This window comes from Solanum pennellii, chromosome 3 (genome assembly GCF_001406875.1).
Source record: "Solanum pennellii chromosome 3, SPENNV200".
NCBI lineage: Eukaryota > Viridiplantae > Streptophyta > Magnoliopsida > Solanales > Solanaceae > Solanum > Solanum pennellii.
In genome coordinates this window covers 32,028,369-32,043,206 of record NC_028639.1, presented here as the reverse complement: position 1 = coordinate 32,043,206, position 14,838 = coordinate 32,028,369, and the positions used below count along the sequence as shown (strand labels likewise).

At 36.0% G+C, this 14,838-nt stretch overlaps 1 protein-coding gene across 1 annotated transcript in view; it reads left to right on the top strand.

Moving 5' to 3' along the window:
- The first annotated feature begins 2,621 nt into the window (after positions 1-2,621).
- LOC107014694 (protein PHOTOPERIOD-INDEPENDENT EARLY FLOWERING 1) overlaps positions 2,622-14,838 on the top strand; it is a 34,340-nt gene continuing 22,123 nt past the window's right edge. The window contains exons 1-7 of the mRNA XM_027915325.1: positions 2,622-2,749; positions 3,283-3,643; positions 11,697-11,792; positions 13,673-13,753; positions 13,848-13,955; positions 14,088-14,168; positions 14,259-14,347. Coding sequence (XP_027771126.1) covers positions 3,638-3,643; positions 11,697-11,792; positions 13,673-13,753; positions 13,848-13,955; positions 14,088-14,168; positions 14,259-14,347 — 461 coding nt within the window. The 5' untranslated portion in view covers positions 2,622-2,749; positions 3,283-3,637. The remainder of the gene's footprint in view (positions 2,750-3,282; positions 3,644-11,696; positions 11,793-13,672; positions 13,754-13,847; positions 13,956-14,087; positions 14,169-14,258; positions 14,348-14,838) is intronic.

Below are 14,838 nucleotides of genomic sequence, written 5' to 3'. Positions count from 1 at the left end.
CCCTAGATCAAACCCATGATCCTATATTCAAATTAGGGTTTTTCCCTCCATCCAAATACTTCCAAAACCCTTCCTAACAACAATTACCCACAAATTTACATTCTACGGATAAAAAAACTAATTCGGGGAGTGAAAGCCTTATCTTTAGCCTCTAGAATGGTGGAAAACTGTGAAGAAAATACCTATGGTCGTTCGTTAGCTCTCAAGGTCGAAAAGTCCAGAATAAAATAATTTTTGGGTTTATTTCCAACTTAATTCGCTACTGTCCACACCCCGCTACGGCGGCCCCGCCTTGGCGGGAAAATCCTGCCTTAGTGGCTTGCATGAAAATAATGAACAAATTTAAGAGTTTCAAACCCTATTTCGCAGCACACCTTCATCTCATGACACTCAGAAAATACCCGTTCACGCTAAGATCAGTTTCGGGAGTTCTACTCACCCGAATTCAATCGTAAAGTCGTACGGTTCCTTAACGCCTTAGCTATGTACTCATGTGATCAATATCTTAATTATATCTCCCATTTGTTACTAGATTTACCTAGACTTCATTGACTTCGATGTCATCCGAATGCGGACTAGGTTGAGAAATTTCAAGTTACTACAAAAATGTTTTCCAGCCCAAAATTTTTCCCCCTTGGCTTTTCAAGAACGACGAAACCGATTGTTACACTTCTCCACGAACTGGGTGATCCTCCAAGAGCAGAACAAACTAGCTGATGTTTTAACTACTAGCGCCATAACTATTACTTTGGCTTATAATACTATTGTTAAGCTATTTTGAGAATCTACACCATACATGTTGGATATTTTGCATGCTAACAAGTCGAGAGATTTATCTTGTAGAATATTGAAGGTTATGCCTCATCCAAATATGTGTTATATTACTTCTAGTCGACAGGTTGTACATAGTAATAGTGCATCAGCAAGTACTACCTCAACTGTGGCTATGGCACAACCCAGATTACAACCTTGTAAGTTTTGTTATGAATAAATAAAATAAATAGTGAAAAGACAATTTTATCTAAAATGAAGTCTTTTAAGGAAGGGTAGAAGTTTAAACAACAATATTAATAGTATAAAATAAAATATGAATGTGATATATACATTCACAACACATGCATTAAACTAGTTATAAAAATTATATACATAATCACTAATTCGATTAGACTTTCTCATTAAAATCATAATCTTTTATGATAAGTATTTATTCTTTTACATGCATGTATGTTCTCTTCAAGTACTTTTAAACTATGTTTTTACTAATGTCTAGATATATACTCATGTTATGAAAATGCTCGAGCGAGCAATGACATCAAATGCCGGCCACGTTTATGGTATAAGTTCAATGCGTGACAACATCGATATGCTTCTTTTGGGGATTCAAAAGAGATGAACAAGTACACTGAAAAAGAAGAAAATGTGAGCAAGAGAGCATTGTGTAGCTCGAACCAAATTTACTTTACGTTATTGATTTATTGCCAATCTAGAGGTAGGTTATGCAATATGTAAATAATAAAATAAAATTCTCTTCATTTATTGTATATTCATTTTTTTCGTTATTGTGTATGTAATTTGTAATTTTACATATAAGTATTATTTCTAATCATATATTGATTATTGTTGAATTCTCCTATATATCTTTTAAAGTACAAAATCTCTACTTTAATTTTTAATTACCAATTATTATCAATAGAATTTGAATATTTTCTAAGTAAATTTTTACTTAAAAGTATAAGACAAAACCTATTTATCTTAAAAAGGAGCATACATACAATTAAAGAGGAACTATATTTAAATACTTTTATTAGAAAAAATTTACGTTATTTTTTAAGTTTAGTACTTGACAATACAATATTCATTCAATAATTTTTCTATATACGGTTATTATTAATTAACGTGATACATACCGATAAAATAGATTTATTAATATTAAAATAGTTTTAAAAATTATACGCTTGATCACTGATTCAATTCAACTTTCTCATTAAAAAAAATCAAAATCAATATTGCAGATTTTAAAAAGTTAAAAATTAAATCAAGCCACATTTTATTTATTTAAAATTTAATTTAAAATGTAATGTATTTGATTTTGTTTTTTGAAGAGTAGTAAATGGAGAAATTACATAAATTAATACATTTTAAAAAATAATTACTGATTTTAGCGATATTTTCTGTTTATTACCATTTATACCAATTCTTTGTTAAATCTATAATATGTATTAAAAGTGAATTATGTATGTAATATATATGAATTAGAATTTATTATATCTGTTTGTTTGGTAAAAAATTGTCATATTATATTATAATTGTATTAAAATAATGATAAATATATTATTCATCATTAAAATTTATATTATATATGAATAATAAATTATTTTTTGTAATAAATATTAAACTTGTTCATAAATGAATTAGAAGTGATCAAATAAAAAAATAATATTATTACTATGAATGGGTAAAGTAGTAAATTGTAGAAAATCCGAAAAGACACTCCTAAGCGAAAGGGAGTGGGAGTCCACCTGTAAGCTTATTTAAATGACACTTCTGTCCCACATATAAATATACCAAAGGGGTAAATCTGGTTTCAGTCCCATTCCCAACTTTCCCTTTAATCGAACCTCCGTCGCGAAATTTTCTCACTACGTCGCTGCCGCTGCCGCTGCCGCGCCGCCGTTGCTGCCGAGATTGTTTTTCCATCGGTGCTCTTCGCTCAGCTTATACGGCTAGTTCTTCTTCTTTACCAGAAAAGGTTAGCGAGGAAACTTCATTATCTCTTCTCCCTTAACCCTTTGCTCCCCGTCCGACGGGAAGTCTTTATCTTTCGCATTTTTTTCGTTTCAAAAATTTCTACTTTGCATGTGTACGTTTGATTCTAAAGCTTGGACTTTTTTCTTTTTATTTTTTCTGTGATTATTTTTTTTTCGCTTTCTTTTTGGAGCTTTTATCTTGAATTGGAACTCCTATACGAAACATTTGTATGGGAAGTCAAGAAAGAAAGTAAAAGATCTTTCTGCTCTCAGTATCAAGAAAAAGACTATGTTTTTGTGAAAACTTTGTTCTGCCTTGTGTAAAGGGTAGTGGCTAAAGTCATGCGAGTAAAAACTATGAGTTGTCACAAATTTCTGGCCCTCATTTTTTTTGGTAACTATGATAGTGTCTGGGCAGCTTAAACACACGTCAATTAATCCAGTTGTTGTCTCTAGCTACCACATGTACTCTATTAACTCTTTTATCTTCAATGATAGGAACATTAGAAGAATTAACCTAGTGTAATCTCTGCAGGAATTTGAACCTTGATTTTCAAGTTGTCTCTCCAGCTCGCCTTCCTCTTAGAGTTAGTGCCACTCCTTTTTGAAAAGGCTGCTTTAAACACAGTGGATTACATAGTATCACAATCCTAAGATAGGTTTCCCTGCAAAGACGCTGCCTAGGAATTAGGATTTCTTTTTGTGCATGTATGATCCTGGAGTACCATAAGAAAGCTACCACACCCAAGCTGTCAGGGAGTTTCTATAGTATAAATTAGAGGAATAGGGTCCTCTTATAAACCACGTGGATCTCAAGATGATGAGGATTCATCCTATTCAAGAAAAGGAACGATGGATGAGGTTTGAGATGAGGATGCCATCCCCTCATTATGAAGGTGTTGTTCTTTTACACTTGAGGCATAAAGTAGGACAAAGGTCTAATCTTCTTAAATATTGGACAATTGACCCGCTACTCTATCCTTCTCTATTCAAATATCAATTTTTTTGTCTACAACAGGGTACAAACCTGTGATATGCGCCTAATTAATCGTGGACATTCATCTTGATGGAACAAATCCTTTAACTAGTAAAAATCTGCGATATTATTAGTCAGTGACAATCTTTGTTGTTGATATAGACTAGAAAGTCCTCTCTGTAATTCTTTTTGAGCAGGTAATATTTGTGTATATTCATTGAACGAGTGCATGGTTGCACTGAAAGTCATATATGGAATTTGTCAAAAGAGTAAGAAAACTTAATCTGAATCCTAACAGGAACCTAGGATATCTATAATGGATTCAGTGTCTGTTTGTGCCAGAAACAAGGAAGCCTGATACAAGTTAGCTTGATCTTTTGAAGATCACAACTCGTGCTCTCAAAACATCTAGCATTTCTTTCTTTTCAAACAGTCCACCAAATATAGGCTGGGACAATCCTCCATCTATCTCTATATGCAGCTCCCACCCCTACTTCTCCCCAATTGTGAAGAATATGTGTGATTATGTTAGGCATAGCCCAGGCAAAACCCTTGAGACTAATGAAAATCCTCCATAGCTAGGATGTTATTCTGCATGAGAGAAATAGATGGTTGACTGTCTCAACCTCTTCCCCACATAAATAACATCCATAACACATGGAGAACTTCCTTTTCTATGTGTTAAAACTGCTTCTCTTGCTAGAAACCAAGTGAAACATGACACCTTGAAAGGGAACTTGGGCTTCCAAATCTGCTTCCAAGGCCAAAGAGAAGGTTGTTGTCCACCTTGATTTAACAACTTATATGCAGTGTTTACCTTGAATGTGCCTTTGTTATTTCTGCACCACCATAAGTTATCGCGTGCCTCCTATTTTCCCGTAAAAACTTTCAACCTAACAAAAATGTCAGTCACAACCGTGATTTCCCATTCATTGGAAATTCCATCCATGCTGTGTCCTGACCTTAGCTAAACTCACTTGTTTATTCACTTCCAAGTCATGCATCTCTAGAAAAGATACTTTTTAGACTAGAATTGCGCAACCGTTTATCCTCCCGAATTGGAATCTTATTGCGATTTCCTACCTTGATGGTTGTATTAATCTTCCAGAGGGGCCACAAGATTTTGATGGACTTCCATAGGCTACCCCATGGTGTAACCTCCTTTGTCATCCACTTGTTCTCTTCTCCATATTCTTCTTGAATTACTTTTCCCAGTATGGTTGATGCTCTTGAGAATACCTCCATAACCACTTTAGTCTAAGGGCTTTGCTTTGCTTTTTCAGATACACCCATGTTTCTTCCCCAGTGAACCTTGTTCCACTTGACTGAATGTTGGACAGTGGAATCATTTCCCTTTGTCCCTTTCCATAAGAAATCCCTCCTAATTTTATCCCGTCTTTGTATCACTCCATCAAGAATGGGAAGATAGACATCATTTAAGTAAGAAAGGCATCTAAAACAAAATAAATTAGAGTGACTGCCTCTCCGGAACATATATTGAGATTTCCATCTGGCAAGCTTCTTCTCACACTCACAATCACAGATTCCAGGTGTTAATAGCCTTTGATTTGGCACCTAAGGGCATGCCCAGATTAATGGTAGGCAAACCCCCGCCCCCCACCCCACAAATAAATAATCAATCCCAAGACAGTTCCTCCATATAAGAGACATACCACTGACTTTTTCTCCAATTGATATGCAAACCTGAGACTCCTTTGGCACCAAGATTGACCTAAAAACCAATAGTGACTTCCATGTTGCCATTAGATATTGCGGTTTGAGTTTCCTCTCCTTAACAGGAATGCACCTAATAACATAACCTAGGAACAATGATTATATTTCTTTTTGTAGTAGGGCAATGAACACATATTTCTAAGTCAAGTTGGAAAAATGTGCCTCACAACATGTTTTAATCGGTTAGGAGACAAATCCCCTGATATTTTTCTGTGTTTTGATAAGGTATGAATTTTGTAATTCTTTAAGCATAGTTTTTTGATGAGTGCTCATTTTATAATTTTCTGACGTCAAAGCATCTTCCACAAATTGTCATGTTAGGTCTCCTTTCTTATTGCAGTCTAGAGGTTCTACTTTCTGTCTTTATTCTAAGTGCAGGTGGCTGTAATTTGGCATGACTTCTCTAAACTGATATGGCATGATGGCCATGAGATCTTTTTTATCATCAGACTAATTGTTATCCAATTTGCTATTTGTTGTTTTGGCAATTAGACTTGTTTCCTCTTTGCACTTGATGCAATTTTTACCAAGAAAAAAGTGAATGTAATATTTATTTTTGATGACAAGGGTAACCCGCAGTCGCTACCCTTTTTGGGTACGCACAGGGTAAAACCCTGCTCCTATGCAATCTAAGTTGCTCGGGCTCGGGTGCGGGTATCCGCAGGGTTATGAAAGGCGCTCGCCTCATCGCCAAAGGCGAGAGGCGAGGCGAGGCGAGGGTGTCTCGCCATTCACTGCCGAGGCGAGGCGAGGTGAAAAAGGCGAGATAAAGGCGCTGAAATGGCGATAATGGCGAGATAAAGGCGCCGCCTTTTTGATTAAAAAAATTTTGACTTAATAGTTTTAGTCAAAATTAGGGTTTTTGTTTTTACTTTCGAAAACCTCTGAAACTCGCGACTCTCTCTCTCTCTCGGTCGATCGATCGACTCCTCTTCTCCCTCGCCGGCCCTCGCTGTCCCTCGCCGGCCCTCGCTGCTCCCTTGCTGTCCCTCGCCGGCCCTCGCTGCTCCCTCGCTGCTCCCTCGCTGTCGCGACTCGCGTCTCTGCTTCCTCGCTCTCCCTCGCTGTCGCGTGTCTTCTCCGTCGCCGGCGACCTCGCGACTCTCTGTTTTCAGGTAATGTCGCGTCTCTGTTCTTCTTCTTCTTCTGTTCTTCTTCTTCTGTTCTTCTTCTTCTGTTCTTCTGTTCTTCTTCTTCGAAAATTTCTTCTTCATTTTTTTTTTTGGTAAGCTGCGTAAGCAGCAGTAAGGACTTCAGTAAGTGTTAATTTTTTTTTAAGAATTCTTTTCCTAAGACCTAATTATTTATTCCAATATTCCTAAACAGCGAATTAATTGAATTTGATAATCAATGGCGGATGCTAGCAAAAAGAGGGATACAATTGAATATTTGCTAATATGTGTTATTGCTATTAAGACTTTGGATAAAATATGCAATTAAATATTTTTAATTTTTGGTATTAATTGGCGCCTTTATTCAAAAAGGCAAGCGCCTCGCCGCGTGGCGAGGCAGGCCCTTGTCGCCTTTTGTCGCCTCTCGCCGTCCACAACACTGGGTATCCGAGACGGATGCGAATCCGAGAGTTGGATTCGACGAAATCCAAATTTTAAGATTCGTGGGTGCGAATCCGAGTATGGATATGGGTGCGGGGATATGGCTAAAAAATTTCAATATTATAAAAATATAGTTATGAAGATATTCTACTTCTTAATCTTATAGCTTATAACGTCTAGTCTGCGTGGATTTATAATTTGTACATTACGTGTTAAAATTTGAAATTTTGACAAAATAATAATAATATATTTAAAATTTTAACATAATAATAATACTATATTTAATATAATTTTACAATGAAATTTGTAGATGTAAAATGTGTAAATACCTTATCTTTTATCTATATAAGGTAAAAAGTTGTTTCCAATAGAATCTCTATTTAAAAAGGAAATTTTAATATAACTTATAGTATAATTTAATGTTATGAATTTTGTTACTTCATTCATCCCATTTTATGTAATACAATTGAGTATACGTAAGAGTACTAACACACTTTAATATATATACTAAGTACTAAATAAAACTACACTTATTTTTTTTTTAAAAATCCTTTGTTTGGCTCCCTGCAGACCATGTACTTATTTAAGAAAAGTCAATGTACCTTTTCAAGAAAAAGTAAAGAGCATGTACTTTTCAAGAAAGATTAAAAAAAAAGGCTATGTATATTTCTTTTTACTTGTTTCAACTTTTAAGAAAAATACATTTCTTTTACTTGTTTCAACTTTCAAGAAAAAAACTCTTCTTCTTCTCTTTTCAGTTCTCTGTAGTTCTCAACTTTCCGGCATTGTCGCCGGAAACTAATTTTCTCTTCTTCTATTCTTCTCTTCTCTCTTCTCTGTACTTTTTCAAGCTTTGTACTCTTTACGTGCTCGTAAATTGATTTTTTCTTCCCCAATCTTTTCTCGGCTTCGGTCAAAGTGTTCGAATTGGATTGACCGAATTGACGCGCACCCCACACCCGCACCTGCACCAGAGTCGTGTCGAGACGGGTTCGCCTGCAAAAATGAAGAGTCCGTGCAACTTAGTATGCAATAGCTCGCAAACCACATAGGAGAGGAATGTAATATTTAAACAATACCTTCCTATTTTTAATATTTTATAAGACAAAAAATACAGGTTCTTCATAAGCTCTATGTGTGAATGTGCTTAGGTCTATAGCAAACCTTGTACCTCCTCTATTCTATTTCAGGTTATGGTGATTTACTAGAAATGGAGTTTTAAGATTTTAATTAACCTACATATTGCTTAAGTTTAAGTAAAAGAAAGTATTAAAGTAATGCCCAAGATATTAAGACATGAAAGACAAAAATTTAGTTATCAACTAAATTTGAATCTTGAAAATTGTGAGAGCCATACAGAATACTATTATATTATTATTAGTGAATAGTGTCAATTTTTTTTGTAAGATCCCAAAATGGGAAGTGTCGTGTAACTCTGAACAGAGAGTATTATTTGTACTACGTGAACATGAGTTCACAATGTTGAGGTTATTTTCTTCCTAGTTAGGTGATGTAGGATAGTGAAGATTGCTTCACATTTTTTTTCCAACTTAAGAAAGATTGCTTCATATTTTTTTCTAAATAAGGAAAGATTGCTTCACATTTTTTTTTGATTTTTATTTTTTTTCTAATGGTAAACGTTACTTCTATATATACACAGGTGTGATACAATAAAGTGTAGTCCCCCATTACAAAAGTTGTCTCTTTACAAGATCCTAAAATGTTTAGTTATCTGTACGGTCTATAACTACTTGTTTTTACCATAATAGTGAAGGCCTAATCGATCTGTCTTGATCTTCTGTATGTTTCTTTTTTTGCCTTAAAAAAATCTCTGATTCTCTCTTTCAATATGGTCCACCAAATATACGAGGGAGCCATCTTCCTTCTCTCCTCTTTTCTTGCATTACCATCAGTGTTCCAACTTCTAAGCACTTCGATTCTCCCAGGTTTCACCCACTTGATCTTCCTTTCTGGATGAACATCTGACATGACTGGTTTGTTCATTTACAATGCAAAAAGAAATGGTTGATTGGCTCTATTTGTTCTTCACATAGATAACATATAGAGCATAGGCTGTGTTTCCTCTTGTTGAGGTTTTCATGAGTGAGGACTTCTTATTTTGCCAATAATCATGTAAAGCAGTACCTTATAAGGCACTTTGGTCTTCCAGATCATTCTTCATGGCCATCCTATCTCGAGTATTTGTTCGTGTCAGATCTTTGTAAGCAATCCTTGACAGTGAAAATACCTTTGCTATCCACCTTTCACACTAGACTGTCCTTTTCTTCTGTGAGGTTGAGATCTTGAGGGACTGTATTATGAAGATTTGCTATAAAGGTCACCTCCCAGTCATTTAAATTCCTTCTTAGATGAAGATTCCAACCTTGTCCTGTCCATAATTCAGCCACAGTAGCATCCTGGCCTAGCATAAGTTGTAAAGCTCATGGAAAGGGAAATTTTGCTTCAGAGGCCACTGTCCACACCTTATATCCTTCCACACATTCTTTCCATTTCCAACCTTGCAGCTTGTTCTTGTTGAAACTAGTTGCCATAGACACTACACTTACAAGGAGTTGTCACCTCCTCTGTATCTATCCTGCATGCCATATTTTGATTTGATCACTTCTTTCCATAAAGCTTCTTTTGGGATGCGAACTTCCCTAACCACTTCATATCAGACTTTTGTTATGTTTGGTTAGCTCCCTGGGGATTATGCCTCCTCATTTCTTACTTTCCAGTAGTAGCTCCTCTGATATTACTAGACTATATTTCTTCTTGTCTTCACTTCCTTTCCATATGAAGTTTTGCCTAACAACATCCCGTCTGTCTGTAACACTGCTGGGTAGAAAAGAGTGACATTGTATATGAAGGAATAAAGTCCATTACACTGTTTACCAAAGTGAGTCTGCCACCAAGGATAGGCATTGGCTTTTCCAATTTGCCAATCTTTTTTCACTTCTCTCTATCACACCACTCCATATGTTCTTGGACTTGCTCTTAGCTTTAAGGGCATTCCCATGTATGTGGTTGGGAGTTCACCTACTTTCCCCCAACTTTTCTTTCAGATCTTCAATGTTTGGCACTATATTAACTGTGTATTTGAAACTACCCCAGTTTATGTGCAAACTCCGAGAATTAACATTTGTTCCTCTGTGCCACCACAAAACACTAGAGTGTCATTTGCATATTGCCGATGTTTTACTTCCAGGTCTCCCACTTGAGAACCTCTGACCCGTCCTCTAATTTTTGCTGGTTGAATGAGGTTGCTTAGTCCCTCCATGTCAAGGATGAAAAGGAAAGGGGATAGTGGATCCTCTTGCCACCCCTGTAGGAGGAGAAAAAGCCACATCAAATTATGTTTATAAAAATTGAAAACTTTATTGGTGCTGATACATTGTTTGATCCATTGAGCCACCTTGAACCAAAACCGGTCCGCTGTAGCATGTTCATTAGGAAGTCCCAGTTTATATACTCCTCCCACAAGGCTTATGGGCCTAAAATCATTAAGCTCCATTGCTTTTAATCGCTCAACGTCCCGATACTTTTCCTTTGTTGATACAAGACACACCCGTCCTAATACATCACGTAAGAGTGATGTATCTAAGAGTAGGGATTTTTGTAATTTTTTGAAATGGTAGAATTTTAGAGAAATAGTAAAATAAGTTGTGTATTTAGGTAATTTTTCCTTCTTTTGCTTAGTTTGGGCCTTTAGTGGTCTTCACTCGGTCCTCTGGCTTCTGGATTTCATCAAAGTTCCCTTATTTGTTTTGAGTACCTTTATCTTGAGCTGACTTCGTCCTTATCTAATTTACTTGACCATTGTTCTACAAATAGGCCCTGGATAGGAATAATATACATTAATCAATATTGTCATCATTAAAATATGGCTTAATGATAACAAATCCAAGGGGAATATTTGACCCTTCAAGGGAAGTTGCTCTTCCAAATTGCTTTCAAGGCCAAGGAACTAAACCAGGCTTTGAAACAGTGAGGGTGTTGTAGCAGCTATTTACAGAGAAGTGCCCTTCAGCCCTTCAGAGTGTGGTTTCCGAAAATGCAACCGGGTAAAGATGTTTTAAGAAAGAAATTACTCAGTAGAAGGATCAACTGCATGTAGTCCTCGACTTCCCAATCATTGAGATTTCTTGTGGGTGTTATGGACCATATCTGGTCTTTTTTGAAATTGGCAATCAATGCATTCTGAGAAATGGAACAATGGTAGAGAATAGAGAAGTGTCTGGGAGAGATCCCGAGCCTTGGATCATGCCAAAACCTGATTTCACTTCGGTCATGAATCATAATGAACAATGAGAAAGCATCCATGTCATCTTCCCTAGCTTTGCTCATCTGGCAAAAACAACTAGCCTCCCTTCTCGTTAATAAGATCATAATCACTAGATTATTCTGCTTGAAGGCTGCAATTGAGGATTGTTTCATATGCCTTTCAATGTCATGTACCATTTTACTCATCAGGGCTTGATCTATTAAATAGGATCCAAACGTGTTCCAGACTATTGACAGTCAACGACTACATACCCAATGATATCCTAGAGGATACCTACATACTTTGTTTGATCTAGTTAAGCTAGATGTATCTACATTCTTGAATTCACCTTTCGTTTGCTATTTTCTTCCATGTTATGGAGACAAGTGTGTTGCTGTGCTAATTTATCTTTTTTCCTGTAGAAGCCGGAATCATGGTGTATATATCTTGAGATTATCATGGCTTCTAAAGTGTACAAGTGTAAGCCGGACCATGAAACACGCGTACGACGCCAAAAGGTATGAATTACATCTTAGTTGCAATCATCGTTGCACTTGAAGCTATCATTTGAGCTCTGGAGTTTTCTGTATTGATTTTTTTATGTTCGATCCATGTTCTTCTTTTATACCGGCTGTTGCAAGGTGGATGTTTTTTTTCTTTTTTGATGACTGTGGTGTCCAGGCTAGCTTTCGCACACCTTGACTAATTCCACATGACTTCTTCTTCTTTCATCTGTTGGCAAGTAGGACTGTTTTGATCTATGCATTATTCCTTTTTAGTCTGAGCAAGTATACATGATAATAGCATAGCAGTATACCAAGAGTGTGAATGAACTTGTCAAAGAAAAGAAAACAGTTTTAATGGATTGGTGTTTAGCCTGAGATTAATCTAAGCATGGGTGATATACCAACCCTTGGAAGTGTGATTCAGCGATAATAATTTAGAATTGGTCATATGCTGAAGATGTTCTCAAGCCTTTATTCCTGAGTGATATCTCAATTGAAGGCCCACACAAGGGAATCATATGTACATCTAATTTAGGCCAGCAGGCTCTTATCTATAATGGAATGGAGTCTGTTCATAATTTTGTTCCGGCTGAACCCTTGTATGTATCATCAGATTACATGAAAGGGTTAATAGGTAGAACATTTAGCTGTTGCTTTGATAACTGTCAATGCCTGGATGCTTTTTTTTTTTTTTGTTTGAAAGCAATTTGGATACCCTCCTAGATGCTGCCAGTGCTATAATTCTTGGAGAATGACAAAGATACCTGTAAATATGGAATTATATAATATTACCATTCAAGTCCATGCAGTTGTTTAATGTTTTATTTTGGACTTCTCCATTGATTGGTCCAAAGTTGCAAGGTGATCTTTTGGTGATTAGTTCGTTATACTTATTTCACCCTCTTGTATTCTCTTTTTTTGTTCTTTGATATTCTTGACTGGAACATGCTGAGTATCAGAAGGTTACACGATTGAACTATGGCAGCATATTAATGATTACAAAACGGCCATCTAGCCTAGTAGTGTTGTAATCTGCACATGCTTTTGTCACATAGCTAACCAATTGTGGTTAATGCTATGCGATATAAGTTTGTGATACTTGATAAAGAATTAGACAAAAAGCACATGTTTGAAATAGAAAGAATGGAAGCATGAGAGCCCGGTTCAAAAAAAGATAGGAAGCATGAACGAACCCATCTAAGTTTGCCATCTTTTTGTGAGCTCCTAGGAAAAGGTCCTACACCCAAAGAAAGGATGCTTAAGGATATTCTTTAGGATAAGAGGTTCTTTCTTGATCCAGCTATAAGGATGGGGCAATATGGAAAGATAAAATGTGGAGCATAATACAAATCAGTGTCACTAGTTTTAAAATCTATTTGGACCCTTTTTTTGTCCTAGCAATTGTATCATATAGATCAATTAATTTTCTGCTTCGGTGCTTCCTAATTAGTAGATCAGATATACAGATGATCACATAAAAAATTCTGCCTAATTAGCAGATAGATGAAGGATATACTGATGGAGTTTGTTCAATCACGGGTAGGTTACGATTATCTACCTAATAGTTGATAGATGAAGGATATACCGATGGAATTTGTTCAATCAGAGGTTGGTAACAATCGTCCCTTTCATAGTCTTATAGGTGTAGCCACTCCTTCTAGAAGACTAGAATAGGTTCAGTTCCTTAAGAGTCTTTTGATGTAAATATGGTGCAAGTACAACCAATGTACTGATTGCTCTTACATATATAGAAATATACAAAGTTACCTATTTCAAAAAAATAAAATAAAAAATAATCGACAGTAGCTACATGAAATGAATAATCAGTTGGTACCTTGTCCTTTCTTGTGTACTACATTTTCTGTTTGCTTATTTTCTTGATTTGTATTTAGGGTCTTGAAGCACCTAAAGAACCTCAACGACCTAAAACACACTGGGATCATGTTCTTGAGGAGATGGTCTGGTTGTCGAAGGTATATAAAGTCCTTTCCTATTTCAGGAGCAATTGTGTAAGCTGCTAGATGAATGTAAATGAAGTTATGCTAAGGAAGATTTCTTGTTTATCAGGACTTTGAATCAGAGAGGAAGTGGAAGTTGACTCAAGCAAAGAAGGTTGCTATTCGAGCTAGCAAGGGAATGCTTGATCAGGCGACACGGGGAGAAAAGCGTGTTAAGGTTGTTATTTTATTTGCTTCTTCCTGTGCGTGAATATTTTCATATTAGTGACCGACACTTCAGGAGGTATTGCTTTTCTTACTAATTACATTGCTAAATTATTCTTATTTCTCTTCTATAATATTTCATCAGGAAGAAGAGCAACGTCTGCGTAAAGTTGCACTCAATATCTCAAAGGACATCAAAAAATTTTGGTTGAAAATAGAGAAGCTGGTAAAATTGCTTATCTGGAAAACTTTCAAACCCAGTTGTTTTTCCCAGTCTTCAGCTTGACAGATTATTCACATGTGTTTCATATATCAGGTTCTTTACAAGCATCAGTTGGAGATAGATGAGAAGAAGAAGAAAACACTTGATAAGCAGCTAGAGTTTCTTCTTGGACAAACAGAAAGGTTTAGTTCTTCCCCCCTTTTTCGCCTTCCTGTTTCGCTGATGTTGTTTTTATTGCTATAAGACCCTCTTATCATATAATATAAAGGAGAACCCTAGGCCCGCCTACGTGGTGCTACCACAAATCATGAGTTGCGACTTCTATGAGAAACATAAAAATTGCAACTTTTATTAAGAGTTGCGACTTCTGTGAAAGGTTACGAAGTGTTGTGACCTTTCCGATAAGACACAATAAACATTTGTTCGCACTACCTTTACGTGCCGTGGGATTTCCTCTCATTTTAAAACAACAAAAATTCTGAACTTCTTCTTCTGCATAATTAAATATTCGTGTATGATTCTATTGTTATAGATCTTGGTATTTTTATTACGGCCATTAATTCATGCTTGTGTTATTAATTGTTGTTTTTGAGTAGATATTTTGAACTTTGTTGTTTATGTTTCTGAAAAGTTATTGTTATAACTATTTGTTAGTACAGATTAAATAACAGAA